Source organism: Marmota marmota, unplaced genomic scaffold (assembly GCF_001458135.2).
Source record: "Marmota marmota marmota unplaced genomic scaffold, marMar, whole genome shotgun sequence".
NCBI lineage: Eukaryota > Metazoa > Chordata > Mammalia > Rodentia > Sciuridae > Marmota > Marmota marmota.
Window position 1 is genome coordinate 11,378,448 of NW_025999943.1, and position 15,000 is coordinate 11,393,447.

The 15,000-nt window shown below is 37.3% G+C and overlaps 1 protein-coding gene across 1 annotated transcript in view; it reads right to left on the minus strand.

Annotated features, from left to right (window-relative positions):
• The window catches only part of Parp4 (poly(ADP-ribose) polymerase family member 4), a 90,457-nt gene that overhangs the window by 39,738 nt on the left and 35,719 nt on the right, over positions 1-15,000 (minus strand). The window contains exons 16-20 of the mRNA XM_048801460.1: positions 14,487-14,618; positions 12,633-12,764; positions 7,035-7,172; positions 2,812-3,007; positions 1,230-1,319 (exon numbers count right to left, since the gene is read on the minus strand). Of these exons, the coding sequence (XP_048657417.1) occupies positions 1,230-1,319; positions 2,812-3,007; positions 7,035-7,172; positions 12,633-12,764; positions 14,487-14,618 (688 nt within the window). The remainder of the gene's footprint in view (positions 1-1,229; positions 1,320-2,811; positions 3,008-7,034; positions 7,173-12,632; positions 12,765-14,486; positions 14,619-15,000) is intronic.

Consider the following 15,000-nt stretch of genomic DNA (forward strand, 5'->3'; position numbering starts at 1 on the left):
CCTTTTTTTTTTTTTTTTTTTTTGGTAAGAGTTGCTTAACCACTGAGCCAAATCTCCAGCCCTTGACACAGGGTCTCACTAAGGTGCTTAAGGCCTCGCTAAATTGCTGAGGCTATTCTTGAATTTGCGATCCTCCTGCTTCAGCCTCTGGAGTCACTGGGATTATAGACATGCCACTACCATGCCTGGCTGAAAAACATCTCCTGGGAGGGTTTAGAGATATATCATTATCAAAAAGATCTTCTTCCTAATTCTATATTTGTGAAATAACTATAATTATGTCTTTTTGGTTTATAATTGTGGCATGCATAAATGAAAATATTATCACTTGACATTTATTTGCTTTTTAAAAATAGTTTTTAGGGGCTGGAGTTGTGGCTCATTGGTAGAGTGCCTGCCTAGCACATGTGAGGCACTGGGTTTTATCCTCGGCACCACTTAAAAAAATAAAAAAACAAACAAATAAATGAAATAGAGGTATTGTGTCCATCTACAACTAAAAAAATTTTTAAAAAGTTTTCAAAGAACTATTACATATATGCAAAGAAATATCTCATCAAAGCACCCCTGGGTTTACCAGCCTTGACTGAGGTGGTGAAATGTCATTCTTAGCTTGTTTCATTTTAAATGAACAAAAACAAGGGACAGAAGATAACTTTCTGAAATGTTAATGCTAGCTGCATTGCATGGTGGGACTGTGGGCAATTTTTCTCTTTATGTTCTTTTTAATTTCCAATTTTCTTTAGTGAGTTTATACACTTTTATTTATTTTATCATTATTATAGGAATACATTGCTATGGTTTGAATGAGCATACCTCTGCCCTCACCCCCTCCACTGCCATGGGTTAAAGGCTTGGTTGCCGGCCTGTGGCATTACTGGGAGGTGACAGAAGCTTTAGGAGGTGTGGCCTAGTGGAAAGTCATTGGGGGTGTGCCCTTGGAAGGATATATTTGTTTCTGGCAGTCATGAGGTAAATAGGCCCCCTATGCCATGAGCTCCTGCCAGTATAAACTATCCCACCGCAGACGTAAAACAAGAGGGCCAGGAGTCCATGGACTAAAAGCTGTGAAACAACAAGACAAAATAAATACTGAGAATTGATTTATCTCAGGTATTCATTACAGAAATCAAAAGCTGGCTAACACATCTGCCAACATAGAAAAACTTCAGGGGGAATAAGTTTTGGATAATACAACTAAAAGTTTCATAGACAAAAGCTCAGAAAACTGAGGAAGTTTCTCTTACTCACCATAATGAACTCTGTTGACACATCAGTGCTCATGATGTACTTAGGATATGAAAATAACTCCTTGTAACCTGTGTAATAAGATTAGTAAATTAAATATTTACTGGATTGACTATTAACAAACAGTAATCCTACTTTATACCACTTCATACCACTGCTGCTATCACAAAAAATGTTATGTCTTTATGTGCATACTTTGGAGAGTACTATGTGTAATAGTTTCTTTTTGTGTATGACAGTTTCAATGTACAAAAAAACAAAACAAAACAAAAAAACCCAAAAACAAACCCAGGGCTGGGGTTGTGGCTCTGTGGTAGAGTGTTTGCCTAATTTGTGTGAGGTACTTGGTTCGATCCTTAGCACCACATAAAAATAAATAAGTAAAATAAAGGTATTGTGTCAATCTACAACTAAAATATATAAATTTTAAAAACCCACCACAGTGTTCCTCTACATAATATATTCCAAAGCAAACTATGCACTATAGTTTGCAAAATGTTCTAAGTCAAATTCCATGTGTAGATTTCTGCCTTGCCTTTGCAAAACAAGGTATGGGTGTGTTGCAATGGTACTAGCAGCTTAGTCCTGGAAGGATACAACCTCCATCCATGCCTTTTGCATGCCTATTTGACCGCTACCCCCAGCAGAACAGACCCTAGCTCCATTGTAAAGGACCTTCTGCTGAGTGACACAGAAGATAAGAATTAATGGGATAAGATTATCCCCTCACTCCATTCTATGCTCTTTCTTTCATCCCTGCGGTGCCAAAGTATGTTGACCTGACTCCCTGAGATCATTCCTCACAGGTTTTCTATGACCTACTGATTCTAAATGTCTGTCCTTAACCTTGGGACCATCTTACTCAGCAGAGTAAAGATCTTGCACTCAGTTGAGTTGGTATTAAAAACAAAAGTAATATTTATACTTCATCTAGCATAGATCAAGTCCTATTTTAAATATTTTACATACATTAGCTCAGGCCTTACAACAACACTATGAGATAGTAATTATTACCCTCAGATTGCAGATGAGGAAACTTCGGCACCAGAGTTCCAACATCTTGTTCAGCATGACACATAGAATTTGTAAGTGTCATGGTACACTTTAGTTCTGGACCCAGGAGACCTGGTTCCAAAGTTCTTTTTGTTTGTTTATTTGTTGGTTGGTACCATGGATTGAATCCTGGAGCACTTAACCACTGAGCTACATCCCCAGACCTTTTGTATCTTTTATTTTGAAACAAGTTCTTGCTAAGTTACTTAACGCTTTGCTAAGTTGCCGAGTTGGCTGTGAACTTGCGATCCTCCTGACTCAGCTTCCTAAATCGGGGATTATAGGCATGCACCTCTACACCCAGTGTTTGTTTGTTTGTTTTTATGGTGGTGTAAATCAAATCCAAGGCCTCACATGTGCCAGACAAGTGCTTTACCACTGAGTTACAACTCTGTCCCTCGGCTTCAGAATTCTTGGGCTTAAGCTTTGTGTTAGGTTATCTCTTGCTCCACAGAGGATGTTCACATTAAGGAAGAAGAACACATTGGGCTGGGGACAAAGTACACTTACCTGTGCCAAATTGTATAATGTTCACTTTTTGCTTCTCACCCACCAAGGATAGTGCATACAAAGCAATTTGCTTGGCTTGCATAAATGTCACACCCTCCATGGAATTGGAACAATCAAGACAAATAATTACTTCGTTCTTGTCAGCCAGGTCAGGGAGGGTAGCATCAAGATTGGGTTGAAAGACAAGCATACAAGCCTGAAAGAAGAAGAAAAGATCTTGGATGGGAGCTTCTTGTATCTTAAATAGGAAAAGATTTACTTGCCAAATTCTAAAACTTTGTAGTAAGGTAAACAAATGGTATGAAAACAAAAACAATAAGATGTATTTAACAACAAGATGACCTACTAGGAGCTCAAAGTAAGACTAAAATGTTAAAGCTGAAGATCCCAACATACAGGACTCTTGAGAAGTCAAGAATCAATAAAGAGGGCTCCTACTCCTGCTGTATCAATGTACACAAGTTATTCGTCACCCCCTGGTTATTTTGCCCAGCCAGCCGGGCAGCGGCAGATGGTGGCCCGTACCGGGAGCCCCGGGACACTCGGGGGTAAGTGACGAAAAAAAAGCTGCCCGTTCATAGATAGGATGGGAGCAAATCTGCTCGTCCCTAGGCAGATAGGGCGAGAGGAAAAATGACCATTTCGAGAAAATGGAGAAGATTGATACAGTATGTTTGTGTCTTGTTTTGTCTTAAAATGTTATATTGTCTTTGTGATGAAAATATGGAAGGGGTGAGAAGTAAATTTCTAAGGGAAGAAGGCACCCCAGTGGAACCAAGAATAGTTAGGGCATGTGTTGATAAGAGCCCAGGAACTCTAGTCAGAAAGAAAAAGAAAGTTCAGAAGAAGAAGGATTATCAGGAAAAAAGTTGCAGCAAAAGGCTATTACTAGGGGCTGGGGATGTGGCTCAAGTGGTAGCGCGCTCGTCTGGCATGCGTGCGGCCCGGGTTCGATCCTCAGCACCACATACCAACAAAGATGTTGTGTCTGCCGATAACTAAAAAAATAAATAAATTTTTAAAAAAAAAATAAGTTAATATAGTAAATACTTAGTGAAGTTCCAGTGCACTTGTGTTGCTTATATATTCCTTTCTCCTTAAAGTATTTGTCCATAATCCCTATTTCTACAAGTTGTTCCTAGTTTAGCTAAATTATTTTAAGGAAGCTGTTCTAAGGGAAAGCCTAATTGGTATCACTGCTGTGGCTCTGTGCATGCCACTGTGGTACTGTTACTGTTGTTATTTGTTTTTCTGCTTTTGGGCAGCAGTACTTTCAACTCAGATCACCTCATCTTTGATCTTCGTTGGCTTTTGGATCCCGTATCTTGGTACTTTCCAATATTCTTTCATGTTATAACATGCAAAAATTATTTTTTTCATGGAAAAACCCACAGAATGAAGGTGACCATCTCTGAGTGCTGGCTCTTCCCAGGGCTGAGGTATCATATCTGCTTGCACCAGTTTGGGAAACTGCTCTCATTTCTCCTGGCTGCTTTTCTCTGTTCTTGGTTACTATGTGTTGTTCAAGGCTTAGTCCTTGACCCTCCTTTATCCTCTACAGACTCACTTATAGGGAATGGGTTCCTTTTCATGCCATCACATCTCACCTGTTTGCAGGCAGCTTCTAAAACTACCTTGAGTCCATCCAGTTCCCTGATATCAAATCAGCTGACCTTCTCATGTCTGCCTCTATCTCAGACTCCACCAAATCAGCTGACCTTTTCACTTCTGCCTCTATCTCAGACTCATGTCCAGATCCATTATCTCTTCCTTCCAATTCCTATCCCACCTAATTTTTCTGTTCTCAAATATCTCCCATATTTGAAATGTTGACATAGTCTTTGATTTATTTCTTTTCTTCATTCTTGGGGGTGGTGGTGGTGATTGGTACTGGGTATTGAACCCAGGGGCACTTTTATTTTTAATCTTTTTATTTTTAATTTTGAGACAGTGTCTCACTAAGTTGCTTAGGGACTCACTGAGTTGCTGAGACTAGTTTTGAACTTGTGATCCTCCTGCCTTGGCCTCCCTAGCAGCTGGAATTCCAGGTGTGTACCATGGCACCTGGCTTCTTCATGCTTCATATTATTTTCCTGCTATATAATCTTGAGCAAGTTTTTTAATTGCTCTCTGCCTCAGTGTTCCCAACATGAAACTGGACAATGCTAATATCTGCTTGTAAGGTTATATCAGTTCTACCTGGTACACCCTTTTCCAGAGTGATACTGGTTTTTCATGAATGTCTCTATTTAATTTACTGGTGCAATTAAAGATGTGAGTTAACTCATGAAAAAAAAAAGAATTAGAGGGCTGGGGATGTGGCTCAAGCGGTAGCACGCTCGACTTGGCATGCGTGCGGCCCGGGTTGGATTCTCAGCACCACATACGAACGGAGATGTTGTGTCCGCCGAAAACTAAAAAATAAATATTAAAAAAAANTTTGTATTGCTTTATGTCAATTGTAATTGGTTACAGCACCAATAGAAAACTAACACCCTGTTGTTACTCAGTTTAGTCATTAATGTTACAGTATCTTACAAACTCAATCAGAGCTTTACACCTACCTGATTCCACTAAGTTTTTTTTAAGGCTGAATGCAATGGTGCATACCTGTAGTCTCAGCTTCTCCAAGAGTTGAAGCAGGAGGGTTGTTTGAGCCCAGGAGTTAGGTACAAGCCTAGGCAACATAGAGATCTCATCTCTATGAGCCACCCAAACTAGTACTTAGTTTTTTTATCCAAAATTATCCTAATCGTTCTGGCATATGTTATCACATATATATATTTTTTATTTTAATTAACATAATTTTCTTAGCTTCATTAAGAAAAAGAACAATTCTAAGCAGAAATTCATTAAGCATATATGAACTCAAGATTGGTATTTTTATAATATTGACCCTCCAAGTCAGTAATAAGTTGTATCTCACACTCATTCTATTTTCATGGCATGTCTTTAAATAAAGTTTTAGTCTTTAAAAAAAAAAAAAAAAAGAATCAATAAAGAATACCTGAAAAAACATCATATAGTATTAATGTTATTTGTAAAATAAATAAAATAATATGCTCTTCTCATACACACACTATTTTAAAAGGAATTTAGATGATATTATGATTACTAAAATATGTACAGATAACTTTTATTAATTAACCAATATTTAAAGTACAACTACTATTACAACTTTTTAAGTGAAGAGCAATTCTTTGTTAAAGCTACACAAAATGGTCTTATGGTCATAAATAATTTTTTATTTGTTCTTCTAATATCAAAATTTAAAACACATAAAAAGTACATAGACTAACCAATGTAATATCTGATGATGGATTTAGTTTTTGGTGGGGATTTAGGTAAAAACTACAATCTTGGCCAGGTGTGGTGGTGCATGCTTGTAATCCCAGCCGCTCAGGAGGCTAAGGAGGTGGATCACAGGTTTGAAGCCAGCCTCAGCAATTCAGTAAAGCCGTAAACCTGGTGAGACCCTGCCTCAAAATAAAAAATAAAAAGTGCTGGGAATGTGGCTTAGTGTCTGAGCACCCTGGGTTTAGTCCCTGGTACCACCACCCCCTAACCCCCCAAAATGACAACAACAACAACAAAACAATCTTGCTGGGTATGGTGGTACAGTGGCACATGCCTGAAATTCCAGTGGTACAAGAGGCTGAGATAAGAGGATCACAAGTTCAAGGCCAGCCTCAGCAACTTAGTAAGGCCTTAAGCAACTTAGTGAGATTCTGTCTCAAAAAACAGAAAGTATTGGGGATGTAACTCAGTGTAAAGTGCCTCTGAGTTTAATCCCCAGTACCAAAAAAAATAAACAAAAACAAAATGACAATAATAACAAAAACTATAATCTTTGTAGGGAAATAAGCCACATGATGGTTTTGGTAGAAGCCTCAGAAGTTGATCATTCTTTTTTTTTTTTTTTTAATATTTATTTATTTATTTTTAGTTTTCGGCGGACACAACTCTTTCTTTGTATGTGGTGCTGAGGATCGAACCCTGGCCGCACGCATGCCGGGTGAGCGCGCTACCACTTGAGCCACATCCCCAGCCCAGAAGTTGATCATTCTTGATATAATTTATTTTTAGTTGCAGAATCTTGGAGTGTGAGAATTCATTTTGCAGTGCTAGTTTTTTAGGATTATCAATAATTTCCAAATTAAAATATCCTATTTATTCTGAAATATTTTTCCAACAATGTCTCTTGAAAGTAAGAAGTATCTTACCTCACTTTCTTTCTCTGGATGTTTTTCAACCCACATTCTTGGGAGATATGCAGCAGACAAACTGATGTGAAGAGAAAATCCACTGCTATCTAAGGAGCTGCCTTCCAGGGTGCTAATCACAGCTTTACAGTCTGTGCTCTACAAAGCAAAGAGCCATATGATAAAGTAAATAATGGAATAATACCATATTACCAATTTGCATTTACCTGTCAAGTAGCAAGCCCTTCCATAATTTATATAACTCCATTAAAAAATCAACAATGTGGTGATAAATTCCAAAATTATAAAATGTAGGTTTTAGACCTAGGACCATTATCATATCAGTTACCCTCCTGAAATCCTAGAGTTAATTTAGTTAAGTGTGAGATCATCTTAACTCTGGATCCAAAGATTATAGATCTGTAATTCAGTTGGATCTATCTGGATATAGCAGATAATCAGAGCCTAGAACAGTAAAATAGAACATTCAATAGAAGTCTTAGGATTGTATCTTATTTGTAAATTATATTTTCATGAATATGAAAATATACATGATAAGCTTTAAAATAATGAAGACAACATGGGTAAATTGAAAAATGCCATAAAGTCTCTTCATTCTTGTATACTTACCCCTCTGCAATGTAACTTGGAAGCTCCTCCTACCTGGAGGTGACATCTATTTCTCCACCTTTGAATTGGCTAATGGAGTTGGCCATATGACTTGCTTTGGTCAATGAGACACTGGCAAATGTGATGTAAGCAGGCACTTGAAAAGTGTTTGTGCAATGGGGCTGGCTGGCCCTTTTTGTTTCTACTGGGACTCTTCTACCACTAGGTAAATAACCCTAAGCCACCTTGCTGGATAGGATAATGGGCTACAATGGTCACCATCCTAGCTGACACTGGACCAGCAGTTGTGTGTGTGAGGCTGTTGTATACCATACCGTTCAAGTCACAGAACTGTGAGAATAATAAATGCTTGAGATAAGGTTTTGTTGTGTTACTCAAGCTGATCCCAAACTTTTAGGCTCAAATGATTCTCTTGCCTCATCATTCTAATTAGCTGAGACTATACGTGTGTACCACTATGTCTGGAAATGTATGCTGTTTAAAGCCACAAAGTTCAGGAACAATTTGTTACATACAGCAAAGCTAACTGCTGTGAAGGGGGGCTTCTTGTTCAGGATGGAATGTATGAGTTTAATTCTACTCCCTATCAAAATGCTAAGCTTCCCTGAAATTGAAAGGAAGCAATAAAAAAAGGCATAAATCCATGAAGATATTTAGATCAGGAAAAAAAAGATGATAGCAGATTAAAGATGTCAGCAAATTTTAGGAAGATAGAAAATTGATGTGATAAATGACTTATCCAGAATGAGGGCTGCTTCTACCAGAGAGCCCATAGAGGGGATGATCATAAGCATTGGGTTCCAGTTATTACTTGATCTCTCACTAAAGGAAATTGGAGATTTATTACCCAGAGAAATCCAACTAAATAGAACCCAAACAAGGAAATGGTAGGCCTAATGGGGCATAGGAGTACAGACTGCTTCATTTAGGGAAATGAAGTGCAAACCAGTATCCTAAAACACGGGCCCCTTAGAGTCACTCTTAACCACCATATTCCATGAACATCCTAGAATTTCTCATTTCTCAGTCCTAAGGATGAATACAGAGGGTCACCCACACATTTGGGAAAAAGCCTCTAACATGAAACATGGAGGTAAGCAAACAAGCCAAAAAGAAGAAAGGAAAAAGGAATTCAAAGAAAAGAGACACAAAAAACAGAAAAAAAAAATTAGAAATGTTTTTAGGGAAACAAAAGAGAATAGTACATCCATGAAATATACAAAGTTGCTATAAAAAAGAAATGCTTATAGATCACAAAAAAGCTCTGACAAATAAAAGATAAGAGAACTAAGATTAAAAATTTTAGTAGACTTAGGCATGGTGGTGTAAGCCTGTAATCCTAGTGGTGAGGAGTCTGAGGCAGGAGGATCGTGAGTTCAAAACCAGACTCAGCAAAAGCAAGACACTAAGCACAAGGCACCCAGCAAGACCCTATCTCTAAATAAAATATAAAATAGGGCTGAGGATGTGGTTCAGTGGTTAAAGCCCCCCAGTTCAATCCTTGGTACTAAAAAAAAAAAAGTGGGATATATATATATATATATATATATATATATATATATATATATATNTCTGCCAAATTCTTCCCCAGAAAATGGTAATAGGAGCTAAAAGACTTATTAGTGGTGCTAAAGGAGAATCCCAAACCATTCACCGTGGTGAAGATAAATTGACATCCATGGGAGGTGGAGGAAAGGAGGCCATTGGTGCTGAACTGTGGAGAGTCACACAATGGACCCTACATCAGTCATCATGAACTTGTGGGCTCTGCTCTGTGGAGGCTTCCACAAAGCCCCTTCCTTGAAGAACCTGTGGTTGCTCCAACTTCTATGGCATGTTGCTCCATTCCCCAGTGGCTGCAAAACTAAAGTAGCTTTTCTAAATTTGGACTTCACTTAATTCTTTTACCCTAGAGTATATTTTCTTTTATTTTTAAGAAAAAGTATTTAGATTTCTTTGAATGGGATATGATCATTGCAGTAGAAGACTATAAATTCATGACTACGTACGGCAGAAAAGAGGGGTTAGATATATTTTTTTCTGACACCTACATAGAGATCATCTCAACATCTCCAATTGCCATTCTGATCAATCAGGCTATTATACTAGTATGAAAATTTAGTATATTTAGGAAATAGAGTATTAATGATTAACATAGCCTTAAAAGTTAAATTATGACATCAAGGATGCATCAAGGATATCCATTTGTAGAACAGAAATAAACAATGAAGGACAATTATTAAAGTGTAAATATTGCCATTCTTTAACAGAAGTGTGTGTGTGTGTGTGTGTGTGCGCGTGCGCATGCATGTGTAAGTGTGTATGCACATGTATGCTTCCACATGCGCCTAGGGTTCATTTGAGAGACTTTCACTTAATAGTGTGAGATTGCAGTTCCATTTCCAGGTAGGATAAAAGGTAGATAAAAGATGACATAATTTCTGTTATAACACACTGGATAATCTGCAAAATTATAAATTGTCTTGAACCCACCATCAACTGAGTAAACTGAATTCTGAAGAGTGAAAAGCCCCTCTATGAATGGAGGGGACATGGGCACTATTTGAATTCCTTTTTTTAATATTTATTTTTTAGTTGTAGTTGAATACAATACCTTTATTTTTATTTATTTATTTTTATGCGGTGCTGAGTATCAAACCCAGGGTCCTGCACGTGCGAGGCGAGCGCTCTACCGCTGAGCCACAACCCCAGCCCCACTATTTGAATTCTTACAGGCTGAAAGGGGGTTAGTTTACTTGTGGGTTTAGAATGACTGGGACCCCCTACCCCAAGGGGAGCTTGTATTTTTTTCACAAGCTTTTCTCCACAGTCTTCTACTGGGTCCACTAAAAAGACTGGGACAGACCAAGAGACCAAGGAAAGACCCTCTTAGCAAAACAAGTATGAGAAGGGACTGGTTGCTGCTGGGGACAGGCATGAAACACTGTCTACTTTCCTAGATCCTTCCCCTGTTTGAAGCAAAAGCCTGAAGCTGCTGGGGAAGGAGCAGAAGCAATATAAGAAAAAGAAATCTTCCTTTTTACTTCCAGCAACCAGGTGAATCTCTGTTGCTTTAAAGAAACAGAAGCAAAAGCTATCTCCCATGGAGGAGGGGATGAAACCTTCCTAGGCCCAGGACCCCACACCAAAACAAGGCAGGGGTTTGCTACAACTAGAGGAAAGGCAGGAAACTATTCCTCAAACAGCTCTCAATAGATACAAAGCAGAATTTGTGGCTTCCAAGGTGGAAGAATGGGCAGAGTATGGCACTGCACAGCACTAACCTGGGAAAGAACAAAATTCAAGTTCCAAAGTACAGTTTCAACTGAATACATATTTCTTTTGCACCATTTTGTGTATTTGTGTGTGTGTGTGTGTGTAAAATCTTTGGGACCATTATATAGTAATACATAATATAGTAATTATATATAACTATAATATATATTACTATATTAAACATATTATATATAATGTGCATGTGCATATATGCTATATGTTTTATATATAAATTCTCAACTATCAGATTAACATATACAAAATGAATTTATATAATATAAACATTATTAATATATAATAAATATATAATACTTAAATAAATAAACTTTATTATTAATATCATATAGTACGAGACCATTATAGATATCAAAATACAATTTGGGAGATCAGAAGGATGAAATCCAGAAGGTTCAGGTTAACAACATTTCTGACCAAACTCTACCTATAGGTAATATGTTTTATCTTCTTCTTCCTTTTTTTTAAAAATATATTTTTATCTTTATTTTATTTACTTATTTTTATGTGGTGCTGAGGATTGAACCTCACATTCCCCAGCAAATTTCTTAGCATCAAGGAGGAAATATGTTGACCATACATTTATGATTGAGAACCCACACTATTACTGGGAGTCTCTTAAATTATAGGCCAGCATTATTAGTTGTTTAGTAATTATTTCTTTATTGCTTATTCATGTCCTGCAAATGGATATCTTACATATCAAAAGTAATTTACTCTTAAAACCCATACGAATCTTTAATATGCCATTCCCCTTACCAAACATTGAAGTTTTATAATTTGAAAAAAAATATATATATTTTTAGTTGTAGATGAACACACAGTATATTTATTTTTATGTGGTGCTGAGGATCGAACCCAGTGCCTCACATATGTGCTTTACCACTGAGCTAAAGACCCAGCCCCAAATTTTTACAATCTTAAGGCAACGTATCATGCTCAGCAGTGGTATCTGAAGCTTATGGCCTTATCTGCACAAATTGCTAAAACACGAACCCTGAAGATGCAGGTTAGACATTGACTATCGGCATCTAGCACCTGCTAAAGGCACATTTAAAACATCTTATATTTAAGGTATGATAGTTGTTCCTTCTTCCAGACTTTCCATATTACATACCTGTTTAAAGCTAATGATCAGAAAGCAAAGAAGCTGAACCTTCTCAGGACCTTCTCAGGCAGAAATGCCTCCCTGGGTTATGATTTGGTGAAAACTGGACAAATTATGAGGTGAGCTTAGTTCTAGGGAAAATGTAAATATATTACACTCCTATATCAGAAGGTGAATATAAAGTTACCCAAATGTTTTCTTTTTGCTATGGATTCTGGGAAACTCAGTTCCCAATACCTTTTCTTGTTTGTCAAATAATATCATCATTTCCTTCTTTATTTAAATAAGTCAAATGGGTCTGACAGACTTTTCCACTTTTACTTACAAAAGGATCTTTCTGTGTGTGTGTGCACACGCGCATGTGGTACTGGGGATTCCACCCAAGGCCTTGGGTATGTTATGCAAGTACTCTACTACTGAGCTACACCTTCCAGATCTTTTCAAAATTTTATTTTGAGACAGGGTCTCACTAAATTTCCTAGGCCCGTCCTTCAACCTGTGACCCTCCTGCCTCAGCCTCCAGAGTAGCTGGGATTACAGGCATACATCACTACTCCCAACAATTGTCTTGGCTTCTACTATGAATTTCATATTTCAAATCCTTTCCCATAAATATTCTGACTATCAAGCCATACCGGAGCATCCTGATCCATCAGGTAAGCACCATGGCCTTGGCTGACAGCTTCCCGGTATTCTCGCTGGGCTTCTTCCTTCTCTTTAATCTGGAAAAGATAATTTTTAAATCACCCATTATAGGAAGAGTGACTTTAGACTTTAATAAGGAAAATTATTATTAATGTATTAAAATCTGAACAAAGACAAAAAATAAGAGTCTAAGATGAATGAAAACTTACATAAAGCAATCATTGAAATGTACTTGTCAGATAAAAATTTAAACTGGAAAAGGCCACCAAAGAGAATTCTTTTTTAAGTTGGGACCAAAATGTCAATGGTTGAAAATAAAAGTTTGTTTAGAACTTTATATTGAACAAAAGAAAAAGTTTGTTTGTTTATTGTTTCTGGTACCAGAGACTGAATCCAGTGCTTAACCAGTGGGTGCTTAATCTCTGAGCCACATCTCCAGCCCTTTTTATTAATTTTTAAATTTTGAGACAGAGGGCTGTGGTTGTGGCTCAGTGGTAGAGCGCTCGCCTATTACATGCGAGGCCCTGGGTTTGATCCTCAGCACCACATAAAAATAAATAAATAAAATAAAGGTATTGTGTCCAACTACAACTAAAAAATAAATATTTTTAAAAAATTTTAAGTCAGAGGGGTTGGGATTGTGGCTCAGAGGTAGAGCGCTTGCCTGGTAGAGCGAGGTAGAGCACACATGAGGCACTGGGTTCGATCCTCAGCACCACATAAAAATAAAATAAAGATATGTGTCCACCTATAACTGAAAAATAAATATTAAAAAAAGGATTGGTTCCTGGAATATAAGAATGGTTCAACATATGAAAACTCAAAATCAATGCAGTATTCCATGTTAATAGAATGAAGAAAACCTCACATGATCATCTCAATTGATGCAGAAAAAGCATGTGACAAAATATAACACTTTTTTTTTTTTTTTTTTGAGACAGGGTCTCACTAAGTTGCATACGGCCTGGCTAAGTTGCTGAGGCTAGCTTTGAACTTTCAATGTGGTATGTGCCACTGTGCCTGGGAAAGTTTACATTAAACTTAACAATTGTGGGTTATAATTACAACTTTGGGCTTGTCCTTAGAATAGACATAGAATGAATCAGCTCTTATTTCCCCCTCTTTTTAATTTTTTTTTTAAGTGCTAGGGATTGAATCTAGGGCTTCACATATGATAGGTAAGCACTCTTTCACTGAACTACATCTCCAGCAACTATTAACTATAATTTCTTTTCTTTCTTTTTTGGTACTGGGGACTGAACCAAAACAATCTGTAACACTGAGTCACATCCTCTGTCTTTTATATTTTTTATTTTGAGACAGGTTTGCACTAAGTTGACAAGGTTGGCCTCAAACTTGGAATCCTCCTTCCTTAGTTTCTAAAGTTACTGGGATTACATGCATATGCTACCACACCTGGCTACAACCCCAACTGTTTCTGTGAGTATAATTTTTCTTGAAAGTTACAACAGCCTTCACTTTAGCTTGACTTTCCTAGCAGGGCACAGAGGACTAGTTTTTGTGAAAACATATGAGGGCTTTGTCATTTTCAGATATGACTTGAAAAATTGCATGAGCAAAGAATTTGCAAGACTATGGTTATTAAGTCTGGACAGGTAGAAGTCAGTTCATCAGGGAGGGATATTCAAATGGAGGCTAATCGTATGAGTGAGTTAGTTTTTCAAAGAATATTTCTGGTTTTTGAAAAGGCTCAACCTTACAGCCACAGGGATCCAGTGCAGATCTGGGTAACTGACTTTGAAATCAAAGAGTAGTCCCAATGCATTTTCTTCTCTTACCTCGCCCACTATGTGCTTCCCATTGATAAATGCTTCAAAGCCACATACAGCTGCCTTATCATCCAGAGGAAAGACGTATTTTGCTTCAATGGGCACATGACTTTGATTTGTGTATGTCTGAAAAACAATGACCTGAAGAAAATGAAAAAATCAGTATATTTGATTAAACTACATGGAACAATATTTGCAGGAACAACAAATAATGAAAATAATTATGCATATTCATTTTAGATTTCTTGAATTTTGATCTTGTCCTTCAAATCACAACCCTGGTTTCCAGAGTTAGTGAGTTCTACCATTACCATGCCTCATGATAAAAATGCACATATTTAATTAGTTCTTATATACCTGACTGTAGTAGAAATCATCTGAAGTCATAGAAATACTTACTTAGCAGAGGCAATATATTTCTTATTAAGATGGCTGGGGAAAAAGTCCCTTTCATGTTGTAGATTATGATGCCTTCTAAGTGTCACATGGGCTAGAAACTTATAGAATACACATGTTCCTGGTC